The sequence below is a fragment of the Giraffa tippelskirchi genome, chromosome 2 (genome assembly GCF_054371585.1).
Source record: "Giraffa tippelskirchi isolate mGirTip1 chromosome 2, T2T-mGirTip1v1.2.pri, whole genome shotgun sequence".
In the NCBI taxonomy this organism is placed as follows: domain Eukaryota; kingdom Metazoa; phylum Chordata; class Mammalia; order Artiodactyla; family Giraffidae; genus Giraffa; species Giraffa tippelskirchi.
Genome location: NC_137276.1, coordinates 9,438,706 through 9,458,442, shown reverse-complemented (window position 1 = coordinate 9,458,442; position 19,737 = coordinate 9,438,706). Strand labels below are relative to the sequence as shown.

The following is a 19,737-nucleotide window of genomic DNA, read 5'->3' as shown; positions in this document are numbered from 1 at the left end:
ATGGACTGCAGAACATCAGGCACTGTCCTTCACTATCTCCCAGAGTTTGCTCAAACTCATGTCCACTGAGTCGGTGATGTCATCCAACCATCTCATCCTCTGTCGTCCCCTTCTCCTCCTGCCTTCAATCTTTCCCAGCATCAGGGTCTTTTCCAATGAGTTGGCTCTTCATATCAGGTGGCCAAAGTATTGGAGCTTCAGCTTCAGCATCAGTCCTTCCAGTGAATACTCAGGGTTGATTTCCTTTAGGGTGGACTGGTGTGATCTTTGGAAGATCATCTCTGGAAGGTCTATTATGTGCCAGGAGATAGAACTAAATAGATCAAAACCCCTGCAGCTCCAGCAGGAGGAGACACAGCTCCGTCATAGGTCACCTGCTGTGGGGAGTGGAGTTACAGAGAGAAGGAAGGCAGGGCAGGGACCGGGCAAAGGGTGCCAATGGGACACTGCTCCTGTCTCTCCTCTCTCTCTCTCTTCCCACTGACACTGCAGTAGCTTAAGGCCTGTGTCTCTCCCTCTTGCTGGGACCTTTGTATCCATTCCCAGATGGGGTCAAATGCCCCAACTCCCTGCCTTCACATCCATTAGGAGCCTTCAGCCGTAGAGACTATCCCAAAGCCCATCTCTGCCCTTCTGTTTAGAATCCTTTGTTGCTCCTGGGAGTTGACAAGACACTGTGAAATCTGCCAGGGCTGACACTCAGCTGCCCTTGGGGGGAGGGGGGTGGAATCTGGCCTCAGTTTCCTGAAAAGCACTCTTCTCTCCCTTTATTTTTTTCCCTCTCACCAAACGGTTCTGATTGCCATCACCCTGCCTTGGGACCCCCTCCCTCCACCCCGCCCTTACTTGTTTCCCCTTCTCCTTCCCTGCTGGGCTCATCCTGACCCCGAGTCTCCTCTCTTTCCCAGACCGGCAGGTGGTGGACACAGAGGAGGAGACCAGCACCCACGGGAGCTACCACACCACTGCCATTTTTGCCGGGGCCCTTGTGGTCATGGTTGTGGCCGTGGCAGCCTTCGCACTGGGGCGGAGAGTGCGGGTGGCCCGTGCCCAGCCTCCGAGCACTAAGATGTGAAGCAGGAGGACGCGCAGTGCTCAGACCCAAGTCCCTGTGCTCTGGAGCCGAGTGAGGAGGGAAGAAACCAGTGTCCAGAGCTTGGTACCCAGAGCACACAACTGGGTTAAACTCTGGTCCAGCACATGGTGGGGGTGGACGGAGAAGAGGGGTGAGAAAGATGAGAGCAGGTTTCCCCAGAAACACAGGCTCGGCGCAGGAACAAAATGTCAGGCAAGCAGGTCGGGGACCTAAAAATCCCGCCTGCAGCTGGGAGCTTACACACTAGGAGCACTCGTTTTGCACAGAATTTCTTTTCTGACCTTTTAGGAACCAGATACTTTGGCCTGTGGTGTATATATCTTAGCCTTTCCTTGTTATAGGGAAAGCTGAATAAAGAACTGTTTTGAAAGCAAGTGTCGGATTGGTCACTTGTTTCCGGGGCTGCACCCAGCATGGACCTCTTCATGTTTGGTAGGTGGGTAGAGGGGCTCCCGCAGGAATGAGAATGATCGCGGGGCCCTGGGCTGTGGTGACCCCAAGGCTGAGGAGACTGTGGAGTGAGCAGTGGACAGATGGGGCTGACAGTTTCCCAGACTTCTCCACTCACTGCCCCTGGGGGTCTTCACAGGCAAGGTGGCCATGAGGGGGCAGACTGCCACCCACCCCCACCTCTGCCTGCCTCCCCTCCCAGGACCCATTACAGCCCTTGTAGAAGGGGCTTGGGGACATTTCCTTCTTGCTACGAGTCCTCGATGGAGCAGGTAGCTGCAGGAGGCCGAGGCTGGCCTGAGAGCCCTGGGGCGGCATCAAGCTGGGACTGTGGCTTGAGAGGGTGAAATGTCAGGAAATCACAAGGGCTCACAGGACAGAAACCAGTTTCCGGAAACTTCTTGGTTTAGCATAGCTCTCCTGTGTCCTGAGAACTCTCTCTGTCCCCAACAAACTGGGACGGTTGGTCAACCTAGACTTCTGGTGGCAGGGCTACAGGGTAGCCGGTGTCTAGGTTCCCATGACAACCACCAAAAGCAGACAGGAAGGAGATGGAGGCAGGAGACCAAGTCACAGTGCAGAATCTAAGGTGACTGCTACCTACCTTGGTCCCAGGACACAGAGTTTGGGAGACCACCTTGGCTCAGGTCATTGTCTGGTCATTTTCATGATTTTGGTCTCTAGGAGCCAAGAACAGATGGGTGAGAAAATTTGAGGTTTTGCTCCGGACGGGATCAAGACCCTGAGTTACAAAAGCATGTGGGCATTTGTGGTGTGTCTTTGTGTGCCTGTGTGTGTATGTGTGTGAGTGTGGATCTGGGGTGGACTGGACACTGTCTTCCAGCACCATTTGAGGATGCTGAGTCAGCATCACTCATGTTCAGTCTCCAGTGTGATATCACAGTGACATCTCCACCTGCAGGAGAAATGGGAAAAAGAGTCTAATTGGGAAGGGTCCCTGGTGGCTGGAGTCTCAGGACCCAGTTCTAACAGGAGGCCTGTTTCAGGAGGAGATTCCTGGAAGGGAGGCTAGTCCTGCTCTGACTTCTCTGTGGAGGGAAGAAGGCATTTGGGAGTTGTCTGCCTGTTCAGAAGGACCAGCTGGCATTTGCTAACAAGCTGTGTCTACAAAGCCCCCAGTGCTGAGCTCACCCTGGGCTGAGCTTTGCAGGGATGGAGAGCAGTCAGATAAGGCCCAGGGCTCATCCCTGGACTTGTTCTCAGCTTGTAACTGCGCCTGTGATGTGTCTGACTCTGTTCTGTAACACGGGGAAGCAAATGGACACCATTCCTGGAGATAAGGCTGCTGAACTGGAATCCAGTTTGGCTTGAAGGGGAGGCAACCCTAACCCTCTTAGGGTTTTATGTGGCAGGGCCAGTGACTTCAGCTGACAGCAGACAACTCAACAGGAGAAAAGCAGGCAAGCTTATTTAATGCAAGTTGTACATAATGTGGGGGGAAACTTTGTAAGAAATGAAAAATCCCAAGATTGGGAAACCTACTTGTTTTTATACGTGGTTCAACAAAGAGAAGCAAATGTGGAAAAGTAATTACATCATGTGGGGAGGATAAGATGGAATTATTTTATCAAGATCTCTCTGTGTAGAATTCTCTGGGCTCAACTTTATGTCCTGATGATAAGAATGCTATTTCCTTCTGGAATAAAGGGGATGCATTTCAATGGCAACTTGTTTCCTGCTTATAAGAAAAACAAAGAAGGTCAGAACGTGCATGTGTGTGCGTTGTTGTTTTCCTGGATTTGCCTTTTTTCCAAGTGTCTTTAAATCAAAATAGTCAATATGCCATATCAACATATTTTACAGAGGGAAGTTCTGAATTCCTTCAGGGGTAAACATAAAAACATGTTCAAGACTTTAAATAGGCTCAGTTGTTTTAAAACTAAGTCATTTCACACTTTGGAATCACTCAGGAGCCTCTTTGTCTGACCTGGTGCAGGCCAATGGTTCACAGTTTTCACTGCTCCCAACTTCAGCTCTTACAAAGGTGACTTTCAGTCATTTTGAGAAACATTCCTTGGCCTTTGTGTAAAAACCTCCGTGCAATTCAATACACGACTATATGGAACATATAGGGGAAAAAAGATCAAAAGCTCGCGTGGGTTCAAATAGAAGAGCAACGTTTCTAACACCTAGAAACATTGATGAAACACTAATGGCTGGTGGGGTGAAGCTCAGGGGTAACATGGGAGCCGGGACCCCCTGTGTCTCCTACAGGCAGGACCTAATGGAAGGACCAGGAGCCAGCCAACCTCATAGGGACTGATGAGCATCAACCCAGACAATGACCATCAGCCAAGGGAGGTTGATGAAAATCTTCTGCTGTATCTGGCGCCCCAATGTGGGAGGCAGAAGACAGACACAGCTGGTGCTCTTGGATCTCTGACTGGATCTCCTACTAGAGCTGCCCTTTCCCAGTATCCCTACAGGAGGTTCAGTTGGTTCTGGGCTCATGGCCCAGGAAAGGGCCACATGGAGGTCACTGTAAAACTGCTAAGACAGGAGAGGAGAGTGTGGGGATGGAGCATGGGGACAGGGCAGAGGAAGAAAGACACAGAGATTCACAAAAACATCCCACTCCAATGGACCTGTGAAACCAAATGACAACACATAAAGTAGACGAAACGTTAAACATATTGGCAAACGAAATCAACAATTGGAACAGATATTCACTCCGGGTTAGCTTGTTTGGGTGAATGTTTTAACAAGGTGAATTTTATATAACATAGGATGAACCATTTTAAAGTGTACTTCAGTAGAATTTGGTATTATCACCATGTTGGGCAACCACCACCTCTGTCGATTTGCAGTGCATTTTCAGCAGCCCTAAATGAAGCCCTGTGCCCATAAATGGTCATCTCTCTCCCTCCTCCATCCACTTGGAAGACTAACACTACCTCTCAACCACGAATCTTTTATGTCTTTATGGATTTACCTAGCATTCAAGAATAATTTTTAAGAACACTCCTGCAAAGACTGTAATAGGAATCTTAAAGGTGACCAGTTGGTATCATTGAAAGCATAAGTTCTGATATTTTTAAGAAATTATTTTGAAATAACTTAAAACTCATACAGGCACAAATTCTCAATAAAATCCTAATATACTAAATGCAGCAGTGTATAAAAAGAATTATGCACACAATCATGTGGGATCGATTATGAGTACACATGTCTGGCTCAATATTCGAAAGTCAACTATTGTAATCCAGCACATCAAAAAGGCGAAAAAGAAAAATCACATGATCAGAACAATATATGCATGAAAACACTTGACAGAATTCAGCTCATTCATCAGAAGTGTTCAGAGTGAAATAGGAACATAGGGAAACTTCCTCAGCTTGTTAAAGAATATGTATAAAAACCCCATAACTGGCATCATACTTACTGAGAAACAATGCTCTCCCACAAATATCTGGGTCAGGGAAAGTATATCCTCTCTTACTACTCATTTTCAGTATCATAATGACTACTGAAAAGTTTTGCTTCCAGTATGCAATAGGCAAAGACAGTAAGTAAAAAATATTCAGATTGGTAAGGAAGATACAAACTTTTCACAGATGACATGATCATTTCTTAGATAATATGACAGAATTGTTTAAAAAAACTACTGGAAGTATTACATGATCATAGCAAGGCTGCAGAATAATAAGGTTAATGCACAAAAGTCAATTGCTTGCCTATATATTAGCAATGAACAAGCAAAAATTTGAAATAAAACCAATATAATTACTTTAGCACCTCAAAATGAAATGCTTAGGTTTTAATCAAACAAAATTTTTTCATGATTTATATGAGAAAAACTACAAAACTCTGTTGAAAGAAATCAAAGGATAGCTAAGTGAATGGAGAAACAACCCATGTTCATGGCCAGGAAGACTCAATATTGTCAAGATCTCAAATTGAGCTACGAATTCAATGCAACTCCTTTCAAAATCCCAGCAAGTTATTTTGTGAGTATGGACAAGCTGATTGAAAACTTTATTTGTAGAGGGAAATGACTCATATAGATGAGAAATTATTGAAGGAGAAGAACAAAATTGGGAGACTGACACTATCTGACTTCAAAATTTACTACATTGCTACAGTTACCAAGAGAGTATGATCAGCTCACACAGCTTAATTAAAATAAAAAAAAAAAGCTCACTCAAAAAAATGCAGAAGTCCTAAATAGACATTTCTCCAAAGAAGACACACAGAGGGCCAATAGGCACATGAAAAGAATCAATACCACTAATTCTTAGAGAAATACAAATCAAAACTACAATGAATTATCACCTCACACTGATCAGAATGGCCATGATTAAGATGTCTACAAATAGCAAATGCTAGAGAGAGTGTGGAGAAAAGGGAACACTCCTATGCTGTTGGTGGGAATGTAGATTGGTGATGCCACTATGGAGAACAGCACAAAGGTTCCTTAAAAACTAAAAATAGAGTTAACATATGATCTAGAAATCCCACTCCTAGGCATATATCCAGAGAAAGCTCTAATTAAAAAAGATACATGTACTTCCCTGGTAGTACAGTGGTTAAGAATCTTCCTGCCAATGCAGGGGCCACGAGTTCGATCCCTGGTCTGGGGATGCCACCACGGAGCAGCTAAGCCTGTGCACCACAACTACTGAAGCCTGTGCTCCACAACTACTGAAGCCTGTGCTCCACAAGAGAAGCAGCAACAAGAAGCCTGCTTTCTGCAACGAAGAGCAGCCACGATCTCCACAACTAGGGAAAGCCCGCAACAATGAAGACTCAGCGCAGTCAAAACTAAACACAGAAAAATAATTTTTAAAAATACATGCACTCTAATTAAAAAAGATACATCATCACAGCACTGTTTACAATAGACATGACATGGAAGCAATTTAAATGCCCATATACAGGTGAAAGAATAAAGAAGATGTGGTGTATATATACATATAGAGAGTGACATATACGTACAATGGAATACTACTCAGCCATAAAAGAATGAAATAATGTCGTTTGCAGCAACATGGATGGACCCAGAGGTTGTTGTATTAAGTGAAGTAAGTCAGAGAGAGAGACATATGTCATATCATATCAGTTACACATGGTATCTAATTATGTATCTTGGTTCTTACACACAAGAGTTGAAAACATGTTCACATGAAAATCTGCCCTCAGATATGCAGCTTTATTAATAATTGTCATAACTCAGAAGTAACCAAGATGTCCTTTGGAAGGTGAATGGGTCAGTAAAGTGGAGTACGTCCAGAAATGGAACATTTTGTAGCACTAAGGAGAAATGAGCTATCAAACCCCAAAAAGACACGTGGAAGAAACTGAAAGGCGTATTGATAAGTGAAAGACGCCAATCTGATAACGCTACACACTGTACCATTACAGCTATTTGACATTCTAGAAAAGGCAAAGCTATGAAGACAATAAAAAGGTCAATGGTTTGTAGGGGTTAAGGGAGAGTGATGAAAATGTGGAGCACAGAGGATTTTGCAAACTGTGACAATACTCTGTGTACTATTATAACGATGGATCCATGTCATTATATTTTGTCCAAACCCATGGATGTTCAACACCAAGAGTGAACCCTCATGTAAACTATGAACCTCAGATGATTATGATGCTTCAACTCTGATTCATCAGTAATGACAAATGTTCCACTCTGATGAGCTATGATGATAAAAGAGGAGGCTGTGCGTGTGTGGAGCGTGGGATATATGGGGAACCTCTGTTCCTGCCTCACAGTTGTGCTCTGAATCTAAAACTGCTTTAAAAAATAGTCTCATGATGGGACTTCCCTGGTGGTCCAGTGGTTAGGACTCCACCCTTCCACTGCTGGGGGCCATGTTTCATCCCTGGTCAGGGAACAAAGATCCCACAAGTGGTATGGCATGGTCAGAAAAATGGTCTTATGAAAACAAGCATAATGAGACAGATTTTAAAAATAAGTATTTTACCCATTCGTTCTTTGATTCAATAAATATCGTTTGTCAAAAAAAGCACTAGCAATTCAAAGTTTTCTGCTTCAAAAAACCGTGCTTCCTGAGAGTTTTTTCTAATAGTAAAAAGTGAGTTTTATTTAGCACCTAACATATGAGATAACTTCACATAAATTATAAGAAAGGCTGGAGAGAAAAATGAAGGATACTTGGTGCATATTTTGTCACAGGATGTAATGGATTACAATTTCCTGAGAGTTTTTTAAAAAAGAAATAAAACTCTCAAGCAAGTGTATATAGAGGGAACACAACTAAACATAATAAAGGCCATATATGACAAGTCCTCAGCTCATATCATATTCAGTGGTGAAAAGCTGAAAGCATTTCCATCCAAGATCAGGAACAAGTCAAGGATGCTCACTCGCGCCACTTTTATTCAACATAGTATTGAAATTCCTAGTTACAGCAAGCAGAAAAGAAAAAGAAAGAAAAGGAATTCAAACTGAAAAGGCAGAAGTTAAATGTCACTGCTTTCAGATGTCATCATAGAATAGATGTGTTCAGTCACTCAGTCGTGTATGACTCTGCAGCCCCATGGACTGTAATTCACCAGGCTCCTCCATCCATAGAACTTTCCCGTAGTGGATCGGGTTGCCATTTCCTACTGCAAGAGATCTTCCTGACACAGGGATTGAACCCGATTCTCCTGCATTGGCAGGAATTTTGTCAAATGTGTTGCACTAGACTTTGACTGTGTGGATAACAACAAACTGTGGAAAATTCTTCAAGAGATGGGAATACCAGACCACCTTACCTGCCTCCTGAGAAATCTGTACACAGGTCAAGAAGGAACAGTTAGAACTGGACATGGAACAACAGGCTGGTTCCAAATTGAAAAAGGAGTATGTCGAGGCTGTATAATGTCACCTTGCTTATTTAACTTATGTACAGAGTACATCATGGGAAATGCCCGGCTGAATGAAGCACAAGCTGGAATCAAGATTGCTGAGAGAAATATCAGTAACCTCAGATATGTAGATGACATCACCCTTAGGGCAGAAAGTGAAGAGGAACTAAAGAGCCTCTTGATGAAAGCGAAAGAAGAGAGTGAAAAAGTTGGCTTAAAACTCAGCATTCAAAAAATTAAGATCATGGCATCCAGTCCCATCACTTCATGGCAAATAGATGGGGAAACAGTGGAAACAGTCAGAGACTTTATTTTCTTGGGCTCCAAAATCACTGCAGATGGTGATTGCAGCCATGACATTAAAAGATGCTTACTCCTTGGAAGAAAAGCTATGACCAACCTAGACAGCATATTAAAAAGCAGAGACATTACTTTGCCAACAAAGGTCCATCTAGTCAAAGCTATGGTTTTTCCAGTAGTCATGTATGGATGTGAGAGTTGGACTGTAAAGGAAGATGAGCGCCGAAGAATTGATGCTTTTGAACTATGGTGTTGGAGAAGATTCTTGAAAGTCCCTGGAACTGCAAGGAGATCCAACCAGTCCATCCTAAAGGAAATCAGTCCTGAATATTCATTGGAAGGACTGATGCTGAAGCTGAAACTCCAATACTTTGGCCACCTGATGCGAAAAACTGACTCATTGCAAAAGATCCTGATACTGACAAAGACTGAAGGCAGGAGGAGAAGGGGTTGAAAGGTGGTTGGATGGCATCATCAGCTCAATGGACATGAGTCTGAGTAAGCTCCAGGAGTTGGTAATGGACTGGGAAGCCTGACATGCTGCGGTCCATGGGGTCGCAAAGAGTTGGACACAACTGAGCTGAAGTGAACTCCTACATTGGCAGGCTGATTCTTTACCACTAGCACTACCTGGGAAGCCTCATAGTACAGATAAAAAATCCTAAAGATACCAGCCAAGAACTACTAGAACTCATTGATGAACTTGGTAAATTTGCAGGATACAAAATTAATATACAGAAATCTATTGCACTTCTACACACTAATAACAAACTATCAGAGAAAGAAATTAAGAAAACAATCCATTCACAATCACATCAGAGATTATTTAATAAAATGTGATGACTGATGCCCTGAAATTGTCCACAGAGTGAAAAAAAGTTTTGTGCTCAAAGGCCATACTTTCAGGCAGTTTTGCAAGGAAATATTGCTGTTTTCAATTATCTTGATCTTATTCAAAATATCTTAGAGGACTCAAAAAGGCTACCCAAATCATTTTAAATATAGAAAAATCTACACATGTAAACCCAGGGCTGATTCATTTCGATGTATGACAAAAACCACTACAATATTGTAAAGTAATTAGCCCCCAACTAGAATAAATAAATTTATTAAAAAAGAATAACCTGATAAAACTATGATCTGATATGAGTAATAGGCAAGGGTAGTACAGGAAAGGAAACCAGGAAATCAGATTTATGAACATAGGTGCAAACATAAAATAAAAGAGAAAAGAATAGGACAGAATTTTAGGAAACTGAATTTCATAATTCAAAAAATATTCTTAAAAATAAATATTTATCCTAAGGATGCAAAGATAACTTGAAATCAGAAAATCTGTGAAAGTAACTTCTCATATTAATAGAATAAACACTAAAATCCATATTAACACCTCAATGGATACGGAAACAAACTTACAAAAATTGAATAACTGTTAACGTTGTACCAAAGCTATTAGAAATTAGTCATTGAAGGAAGCAAGTTTGCTTTCATAAATCACAACTAGAAAGAACATCCAGCAAAACATATAGTTTATGATTGAGATGTAAAGAGCATTCCTAGTAGAGTTAAGAACACCACAGGATGGCTGTCATCACGTTTCATCAATACTGTGTTGGAAGATTTAGGAATTATGGCCTTTCCTCCAAAGAAAAGCAGAGCTGGAGCAGGTCTGTTTAGCTCACAGGCTCAAACAGAAGATAGCTGTTGTTCTTCTAAGACTCTCTAGGGAATCTTAGAAAAACTTTGTGTCCCTCGAGTCCTGGGAGCCTGAAGGGGTGAGGTTGTTTTTTCTGCACCTGTCAGTCGGGTTCCTTCCGACTGACACCCCATCTGAAACCCCTTCAACCACAAGGACGGGCAGTGCCTCCTGGAGCTGGAAGGGAGGGGGCTTTGGGGTGAGCTTGCCCAGTGTCTCTGGACTGGCAGCCCACCATCCGCTTGCTCTGCCTCCCTTGTGACTTGGCTTCACCCTCAGTTGGGAGGACGTGGAGCAGACCTCTCCCCCCTCCCCCGCAGCCAGACCTTCCCTGTCCCTTCACCTGGGGACACGCTCATTCCTGCACCATCACCAACCAGGAAGGGGACTGCTGTTGACCTCCTCTCAGAGCTGGGTCTGGGGTCAGCTTCTCCCGTGGCCCGTGGCACACACAGGGGGAGTAGAAACTGAGTGAAATTGCAGTTCTCTGTCAATGAGGAGGGAATCCGGGCTAGGAAGGCCGCTTACGAAATGCCCAGCAGACCCTTCAGAGCCTCCCTGGGAATAAAAGCGTGGTCACTGAGAAGGAGACGATGCCTATCCATGGGACGGTCTAGAAAGAGAGCAGCTGGGAAGATCTGACGGAGTGGGAGGCACTCAGGGGGCCTGGGAGCCAGGTGCAGCCACCCAGTGCCTCTCATGGAGAGGAGAGGAGAGGTATGCAGAGGAGCAGTCCACAGGGAAGGGGCTTAGAAGCAAGGAGACCAGGCTTGTTTAGGAACCTCAGAAACCAGGCATGAGCTTTGGGACAAACATCTGAGGGACGGAAGTCCTCAAAAGCGATTACCTCATAAGTTTCCTCCAGAGGGCACAGTCACTCCAAGAACCTAAGACTGATTCCTAAGTGTCCTTGGAAAAGGGGCTGTGGTTTCTCTTCTCCCCAGGCAGTCACAGCCCTGCTTGGATGCTGCTGGGGAGGACAGCGAACCTGGCACGCGCGGACTGAAGGTGGGATGCTTGGGCTGGGATGGAAGACAAGCAACTGCCTTCCTCCCATGGCTCCTGCGTTCCCTCCATGCAGGCACTTCCATCCATGGGTGCTCCTTGTCCTCTCCACAGGCCAGTGCCAGGGAGTATTCTGTGTGTAGGGGGCTGTAAGGGATAGCAGAGAATGGTAAGGGAAGGGAGATTCTAGATGGAAGGAGAACTATGAGGAATGATGGCATTTTATAGAAGTAATAACCAGGGAGCCTAACCAACTGGAGCAGAATCAGCATTGTTTTCTGAGAGGGAGACCCTGTCCAATAAACTTCCTCCTCCATTCATCAGCCAGGAGAGCCTGAGTGACCAGAAGGCTCAGACAGCTTCCCTGCACTCTGCTGGAGGTGGAATATCCCTCTGACTGGGAGCCCATTAGGGTTCCTGTAAAGAAAGTATGAGTTAGAAAGAACAGGAAGTTTCTACAACCCATAAGGAAAAATGAGGGTTGCAACAGTAATAAAAGGTTGGCTCAAAGACATGTATGAACAGACATTTCTCACAAGAACTGGGGTTAGACTAGAAACATTGGAGAAGTGGCCAAATGCCCTGGAGTTGGAGAAATGCACATTTTTAAAAGAAGATATTATTTCAAACAATTGTAATCACCAAGATGTTTTGAAAGACTTGGTAAAATTCAGAGCTGTTTAATCAGGAAATGGACATCGGGTTCTCCTGGTTGGTGTGTATATAGCTGGTAATGATCCTTGGAAGGCAAGTGGGATGCCATTCCTTTTTATGGGTGAATGATTATCATTTTAGGGATGGACCATGTTTTATTTAGTTATAAGATGATGGAAATTTGGATTGTTTTCACTCTGTCTGTTATGAATAATGCTGCCATGAATATTCATGCACAATTTTCTGTGTGGACACATGTTTTCATTTCCTTGATAAATACCTAGTAGAAACCTGGGCCATGTAGAAACTAGTGTGGGACATTCGAGAACCTGCTAGACTATCTTCCATAGGGGCTTCTGCTGGCTTCTCACAACTGTGACACTCATTGGACTGAGCCACGTGGTCTTGGTATCATAAATATAGAAAGAATTCCGACACGTGTGCCCAGGTCACCCTTGTGGACACACCACACACCGGCTGACATGTACTCCAGCTGCCCCACCAATTCTGACCCACACCTGGAACAGACAGGGGGCTGTTTACCTGCCTTCGCTCTGAGTGACACAGGGGGGCTCTTAAGACCAGGCAGCCAGGACGTCAGACTGGTCCTGCTTCTGCCACTGGCACCCTGGGATGTGGGCAAGTCCCTTGGTCTCTCTGGGTCTCAGTTCCTCTCCATCCAAGTCATAGTGAGGTTTATGAAGTAGCTAGAGGTGGACATGCTGTAGCTGAACCCCAGGGAAGAGGGCCCTGCAAACAGGGCATCCTGGTGGTCTGTGGCTAATTTGTCAGCCTTCATCGAGGACCACAAAGACGGGGGAGGGAGAGAAGAAACAGGCCATCACTTCCCAGTCTGGGTGGAAAAGGACACAGAAAGTCTCTGACGAAGACAAAGGAGGAAGCAGCAGGCACCCCCTTCTCCTCGAGAACCCGGGGCTCCCGCAGCCCCGCAGGGAGGGGGGAGATCAGGTGTCAGCGGCTGTGTGTATACAGCCCCAGGCCTCAGGGGCCAGACTCACTGCTGAGGCTGCTGCCAGGCTGCGAAGATGAAGCTGTCCAGCGCCATCTCTTGGGCCTTGCTGCTCAGCACAGGTAAAGCCTGGCCCCCAGCCCCTTGCCCCCGGGCCTCTCTGCTTCCTGTTCAACCTAGAGATTCTGTGCAGTTCTCTTGTTGCCATGGAATAGGGTCTGCAAGCTACCCTCCTCCAAGGAGATGCTGCCTTCAGCCTGGTCTGGAGCAGGAGGGTCCAGCAGGACGGCCATGACCCAGGGCTGAACATGTAATGACCCTTAAACATTTTCTGGGCTGTCTGTCCTTGTTCTGGCATGCATTCCCTGGGCCCCCTCTGCCCTAACCAGTGTCCCCTGGGATGCTTCTTTGGTGGCTCAGCTGGTAAAGAATCTGCCTGCAATGCGGGAGACCTGGGTTCGATCCCTGGGTTGGGAAGATCCTCTGGAGAAGGGAAAGGCTACCCACTCCAGTATTCTGGCCCAGAAAACTCCAGGGACTGTATAGTCTGTGGGGTCACAAATAGTCAGACACACTGAGCGACTTTCACTCGCCTGGGATGCCCTGAGGGACAGCCAGCCCTCACCCAGACCTGGATGAAGTGAACCAGTCATGGTCAGCTTTGCAGAGGTCTTGGAGGTGTGATGGTGTGGGTGCTGTAGGTGGGACCCCGGCTGGACCTGATTGGAGGGTGGCATCCAAGGGGAAGCGGGGGCCCCTGGGGAAGCCCCTGGACAGGTAGGAGTGCTCTGCCTCTGCCCCCAGGATGGAGACGTGGCAACAACATGAACTCAGAAATGACCAGCAGGAACAGCAGCTCCCAGCAGGGTTGAGGACATCCTGACAGGTAGTCAAAGTCCTTCAGAGGGCTAGGTGTTGGGCCTGCACTGAACACACAGGGCCCCATGCTGGTTTGGGCTCCCCAAGTGGTGCTAGTGGTAAAGAATCTGCTTGCCAACACAGGAAACTCAAGAGATGTGGGTTCGATCCCTGGGTTGAGAAGATCCCTTGGAGAAGGCAATGGCAACCCGCTCCAGTATTCTTGCCTGGAAAATTCCTTGGACACAGGAGCCTGACAGGCTACAGTCCATGGCGTCTCAAAGAGTCTGACACGACTGAGGGACTCACTGCTCATGCTGGTTCCCAGCGCTGGCAGGAAAGAATAGGAAGGTAGCCATTTCTTCAGGGAAATCTCTGTCTCCTTCTTCCTGGTTCTCACTGTCTGTCTCATTTTGTCCTTCCTCCTCTGCCCTTTTCAGCTCCGTCTCCTCTTTTCCTCTCTCCTCACTCAGCTTCCCTCCCCTCTCCCTATTTTTCCTCCACTGCTCACCTTTGCCCCTCACACTTCCAATCAGGGACTGTCTCCATGACTAGGCTCTTTCTTCCCTCCTGCCTTCTCCCTACAGTCAATGGTGTGTCACGACGAGGAGCTGAGTGGGGGCGAGCAGAAGGAGAGGGTCATGCGGTCAGTGTGTGCGCCCAGATTCTTCTCAGTGTCCATCCCGGGCTCCTGTGATCAGGACCTTCCTGTCTCCCTGGCCTGGGGTAGGGATGGTGAGGGGTAGCCCTTCTCCTGGGACACTGTGTGGGCACCTTCTAGGTAGAAACGGGTCCATCAGAGCCTTCCTGCATCTGCTGTTTCTCAAGTGCCTTCAGTTCAAATCATTAACAGATCAAGATGGCATGTTTTAGGGTGACGTGTCTTGAACTCCTATAAGGGGCTGTTTGTTCCCCTGCTTCAAAGTCAGGACCTCAGATTCTAGATCAGAGGAGGTCACTGTACGTGTGGGTCCAGGCCAGATATGTCACCTGAAGGGACAGGAACGATTTCTGCTTCTGTCCTTGAGGCCTGCTTTCAGGCAAACCTTCATTTACATCTTCCTAAGCAGACAGTGATGGATGCCCCAGGGTGGGGAGGGTTTTTTTTTAATATTTTTATTTTTATTTTTTTAATTATGAAAGTATGACAACACATTTACAGGAGACTTGGAAAATACAGAACAAAGTTACATATAGTTCCACTATCTATTACAATTATTTTTTTAAATAGATAAATTAAGATGTTTTGTTGGAGTTTCAATATCAAACTCTCAAAATTAATAGAATGAATATACAGAGAAGTAAAAGGATATAACAGACCTGAGAAGCCCTGTGAACCAATTCAACATAATTAAGATTTATACAGTTTTCACACAACAGTAAGATACCAATTCTATTCAAGTTCCTATAGACTATAAACTAGCAGACACTGGAACATATCCAGGGACATAAAACAAGGTACAAAAATTTCATGATCTAAAGGTATTGAAATCATAGAGTCTGTTTTCTTATCACTGTAGAAATATGTTAGAAATCAATATCGAAAGAAATTTGAAAATAACTGTGCCCCCAATCCAATGACACTTCAGGACTCAGGAAGGGTAGGTGGAGATGGACCCCGGTGTTCTGGTTGACATTTATGGTCAAATAGTTTCCAGAGGACTTGTTGATTTCTATTTAGTAAGGAAAGCAGTTCCTATGGGAAAGGAAATGGATGAGTGGCAGGTAAGCTAGTGGGGAGCATCCCTGGGCCTGGCACTGAGCCGTGCATGTGTGGACTGTCCTCTGGAACCAAGGAGGCTCTTACTGTTGAATTTCCATTTTAGAGATGAATGGATTGAGGCTTAAGGAGAGTAAATAACTTGTCCAAAGCCATGCATCTCTCATCCCCACAGGGCTGTGACCCAGGGCCATGAATCAAATATTCTTAAGCTTTGCTATGCCTGATCGTTGTATCGTGAAGATAAGCCACAGTGCAGGTCCACCCTGGGAGGCCAAGTGATTGAAATCAGGGCCCTTGATCCATGCACCTAACTCAGATCCCTGATAGAGTGAAACTTCTACAAATTAAGATGGATCATTTCTCCTCAACTGAAAATTTTACTCAGTGTGTTCACTCCAACATCAAATTCACCACCAAAGGATTTATAAGAAACGTTCACGTCCTAGTTGGGTGAAATACTGTGTTTGTTTGGCCAGGACTGAGACATTTTCTGGGAGAAGGTAGTTCAGTGCTGAGACCTGGATAGTCCCAGGCTAATGGGACAAGGTGGTCACCTTCCTGGGGGCTGACTCTTCCAACTCTGGCTGCAGAGAGGGAACATTGGCGCTAAACTGAGTAGATCTGGGGAAAACAAAGACATCAAGCTGAATGGGCTAGTCTTCGAGGGCCATTTTTCTGCCCTTCCCCTGTGTGACCAGGACAGTCCCCAGGGTGGAGGACAGCGAAGCATTTCTCTCGTCTCAGTGCCATCCCTTGGCACACAGAGCGTCCTCACAGGGTCGTGCGTTTTCCATTCTCTTACCCTGACCCCTCTGTAACCTCTCATTTTCACAATGTTTTTCTGTTTTGCTACCTTTCAGCCACACTGGTTTCAGCAGAATCGGATGAAGGTAAGTGTAGACAATACGATTTCACCACTTCCCCTCATCACGCAGTTGAGATGCAAGTGGCTTCTCTACAAGGGAAACGTACATACCCGTTACCAAAAGAACATAGCTTTCTGTACTTCACAGCCTGGGCCTGTCATCACAATCCCTAACTCCAGTCTCTCCAGACCTCTGAGGACTCCCCTCTCTGCTTCATTCCTTCTCTCCACCCCACCGCATCTTCCAAGCTTGGGAGAAGCCTCACTGGGGGAAAGAGAAGGGGGCCACGTCTCCATGGAGCAGGTGGTCCAAGAGGATACAGCCGCCTCCTGATGACTGGAGGCAGGGGGGCTGGGGGCCATCACCATCTTCAGGGTCAGAGATAAGAGCTTCGAAGGAAGAGGGAATGAGAACATCATGATGGACCAGGTCAGACGGTGCAGCTGACCAGAGATGGGTCGTGTGCTCTAGAGTTTTCCAGGCCCAGGCACTGGCTGAGCACCTTCCAACCAGAGCTCATTAGATCCAAATGCCCAAAGGAAAGTGCTCTTTTTATCCTCACGTACAGATGTGGCGCCTGGGCGTCACTGAGTGGGTCCTGGCGCTCCCTGCAAGTCTGCACAGTGAGTGGGTTTTCATGGTGCTGAGGGGTCAGGCTCCTCGGGCTGCTCCTTTGCTATTACTCAGGCTTCACTGGGAACAGAAGCGCAGGATGCAGGAGAGGTTTGTGTGCATCTTCTGACCTCCAGTCTAGATTTGCTGAAGAGGGATTAAATTTATCTGTTTTCAGGGGTCAAAACAAATTTCAGTAATGGGTATGGTTCCCTTTAAAATGTTTAAAAGAGTAAAACATTAAAATCACTTTTTGGGGGGGGTCATCAGACTTGCATCATTGATGTTGATTTGTGATTTCTGGAATCTGGAAATCACCAGATTTAATGATGGTGTGGGGCCCAAGGATGGTACAGCCCCTGCGCCCCAGGGGTTGTCACAGCCTCTGGGCACCAAGAAACTTGCCTTCTGTTGTAGATACTAGAAAATGTGGGGGTGTCCGCAGAAAGCTCTCTGGGAGGATCTCCAGCTATTTCTCATGGGAGCCAAAGTGTACCTGGACCATCCTCTTGAAGAGCGGTTATAAAATTGTACTGACAATTCCATTTCTCAGGTCAGTGCTTAATTGCGTGTTCTTTGCTGATGCTCTAGTCTTATAGGAAGGTGTCTTTCTTGGCCTCTTCCTGTTCCCCCTGCACCACCCAGCACACACATCCAGACACATCCTGACTCCAGTTCACGCCTGCTGACGACCCTGCATGGCCCCCTGCCCCCTGCATAAAGCTTACCCTCCTTGCATGGCTTTCAGATCCCTCCATGGGACCCCTGATCTCCCCTCCCTTCTAACCTCCTCTCCCCTCTGCCCCCTCTCTGAGCTGAGCCAGCACACACTGAGCTGTGGACCCACCAGACTGTTGGGCAGCTCTGAGCCTTTGCTCACACTGTCCCCTCTGCCTGGAAGGCACCTTCCACCTCTCCCAGACTCACCACCTGCTGCTTAGGGCCCACATTTCCTAGTTCACAATTCCACTGGAGGAAGAACGTTTCCATCACACCTGAAACCCCGGTTCTGACTCTGTCCACAGCTGGGCAGATCTTTCTCGGATTTGTGCCCCATCCATTAATCCATGCAAAACTCTGGGGAAATTGACAGCATAACATCACTCCTGCTTTATGTCTGAGTTTGTCTCTCCTTGGATGCATGTCTATTGCTTGTTTGTTCATTTAACCTAGGAGTGAATAAATGAATGAAAGATCTAATAAATGTTTGAAAGTATGAATGAAGTTATAACGTTCCAGAAGACATTTCCAAAGTAGCAATAGTTACAGCATTTCTGTAGGAGGTTATTATTCATATATTTTAACCTGGAAGTGACATTTTCATTATTTGGGGAATAAAGGTCACCACCAGTGGTGGCTGAGATTAGTTCTATCATCTTGTGACTGAGGGCCCTGTCCCTCCAGACCGTCTATGAGGTCAGGTCTCCCACTAGTTGGAGGAGCTGCTCCACGTGATGAAGACAACCTGGAAATGCCTGCCTCACAGCAGGGCTCAGACCATCTACCCAAACCACACCCCAGGGCTGAAGGAGGCAGGCATTTCCTGCATCACCATTTCTATTACGATCAGAGGGATAGGTTATTCTAAAAGTTTTCATTATTGTCCCCTTGACCTTCTCCAAGACTAGTTTTGGATATGACTGTTCTTGGGACCAGGAAGGAATCAGTCCGTCCAAGAGCAAGCTAGTATAGAGGGAGCTGAGTGTGTGTCCTGGTGAGAAGTCCCTTCCGTGTCTCGTTTTAGTCCAGAGAGGATCCAACCTCCCTCCTGGGTGGGACACACGCTGGTGGCTGAGAGAGGAAGACAGGGTGGGGTCAGGTCTGATGGGCAGGGGAAGGAGACGGAGACCTCAGCAGGAGTGTGACAACCCGTGTGTGCACTTTGCCCACAACAGGGAGAGCTGGATGCCCCTCTCACCTCTGCAGATCCTGGAGGCTAATCGGGGGTCCTGGGCTCCTTGTGCCAGGGGTGCAGAGGGTAAACCAGGAGTGGCATCACACACGCATGTCTGGGCCTCACCTGACTCCGTGCTTGTTGCCCAAGGAAACAGTCCTCAGGGTTGGCTATACTGTACCCTCCAGTAGCTCCTGATTTCAGAGTCCTGGGTGGGCTTCCCTGAGCCCCATCAGTAGGGCTGCCCAGGAGACAAGGAGTCACCTGCAGCCCTAGTGTGGGGAGGGGCCTGGATGACCACCACCCCCTCCTGAAGGATGAGTCTCCTTCCCCATGGGCACCAGCCTGGGAAGTCTGGTGAGCAAAGCTGTGTGATTGTGTGGGGTCTGGACAGGGGAGGCTGCCTGCTGGAGGGCCCACGATTCCAAAGGCTGATACTTGCCCTTCCCACTGCTCCAACAGACTCAACTGTAAAGAAGTGGATGTGGAAATCATAGACGGGCTGCCAGACAGTACTACATTTGGGAAATTTTGTTCAGGGACACGTCTAGCATTTCGATCTTCTTCCAATGTCATGACTGTGAAGTACTACAGAAATTCCAACCAGCCAGTATCTTCTTTTCATATATTTTACTACGGGCGTCCATCAGGTAGGTGAGATGGACAGGGGTCTGCTGACGTGCCCTCTCCTGTCCGTGCATGGCTCTGTGGCCACTTGGGCATGTGGCTGTTATGTGACTGCTGAAATAAAGTGGAATCTAAGTTCTGCATGA

The 19,737-nt window shown here is 46.6% G+C and overlaps 2 protein-coding genes and 1 long non-coding RNA gene across 3 annotated transcripts in view; 2 read left to right on the top strand and 1 right to left on the bottom strand.

Annotated features, from left to right (window-relative positions):
- Positions 1-1,470, top strand: part of DMBT1 (deleted in malignant brain tumors 1) — a 57,637-nt gene extending 56,167 nt beyond the window's left edge. Inside the window, exon 42 of the mRNA XM_081573451.1 lies at positions 909-1,470. Coding sequence (XP_081429577.1) covers positions 909-1,075 — 167 coding nt within the window. The 3' untranslated portion in view covers positions 1,076-1,470. The remainder of the gene's footprint in view (positions 1-908) is intronic.
- LOC145539416 (uncharacterized) overlaps positions 1-13,173 on the bottom strand; it is a 22,639-nt gene extending 9,466 nt beyond the window's left edge. The window contains exons 1-2 of the long non-coding RNA XR_014077776.1: positions 13,061-13,173; positions 2,151-2,226 (exon numbers count right to left, since the gene is read on the bottom strand). This is a non-coding gene — a long non-coding RNA (uncharacterized LOC145539416). The remainder of the gene's footprint in view (positions 1-2,150; positions 2,227-13,060) is intronic.
- Positions 13,088-19,737, top strand: LOC145539413 (carbohydrate-binding protein AQN-1-like). The gene is made up of 4 exons (XM_081573461.1): positions 13,088-13,133; positions 16,453-16,482; positions 17,488-17,623; positions 19,427-19,737. The coding sequence occupies exons 1-4, from the start codon at positions 13,088-13,090 to the stop codon at positions 19,620-19,622; spliced, it is 408 nt and encodes a 135-aa protein (XP_081429587.1). The 3' UTR covers positions 19,623-19,737.

What these genes read in the sequence shown, in the direction of transcription:
- LOC145539413 (XM_081573461.1), top strand. Translation starts at nt 13,088, where the DNA reads ATGAAGCTGTCCAGCGCCATCTCTTGGGCCTTGCTGCTCAGCACAG. An exon ending in GGCCTTGCTGCTCAGCACAG is followed by an intron (nt 13,134 to 16,452) that starts GTAAAGCCTGGC and finishes GCTACCTTTCAG; the next exon opens with CCACACTGGTTTCAGCAGAA. An exon ending in TTCAGCAGAATCGGATGAAG is followed by an intron (nt 16,483 to 17,487) that starts GTAAGTGTAGAC and finishes CTTCTGTTGTAG; the next exon opens with ATACTAGAAAATGTGGGGGT.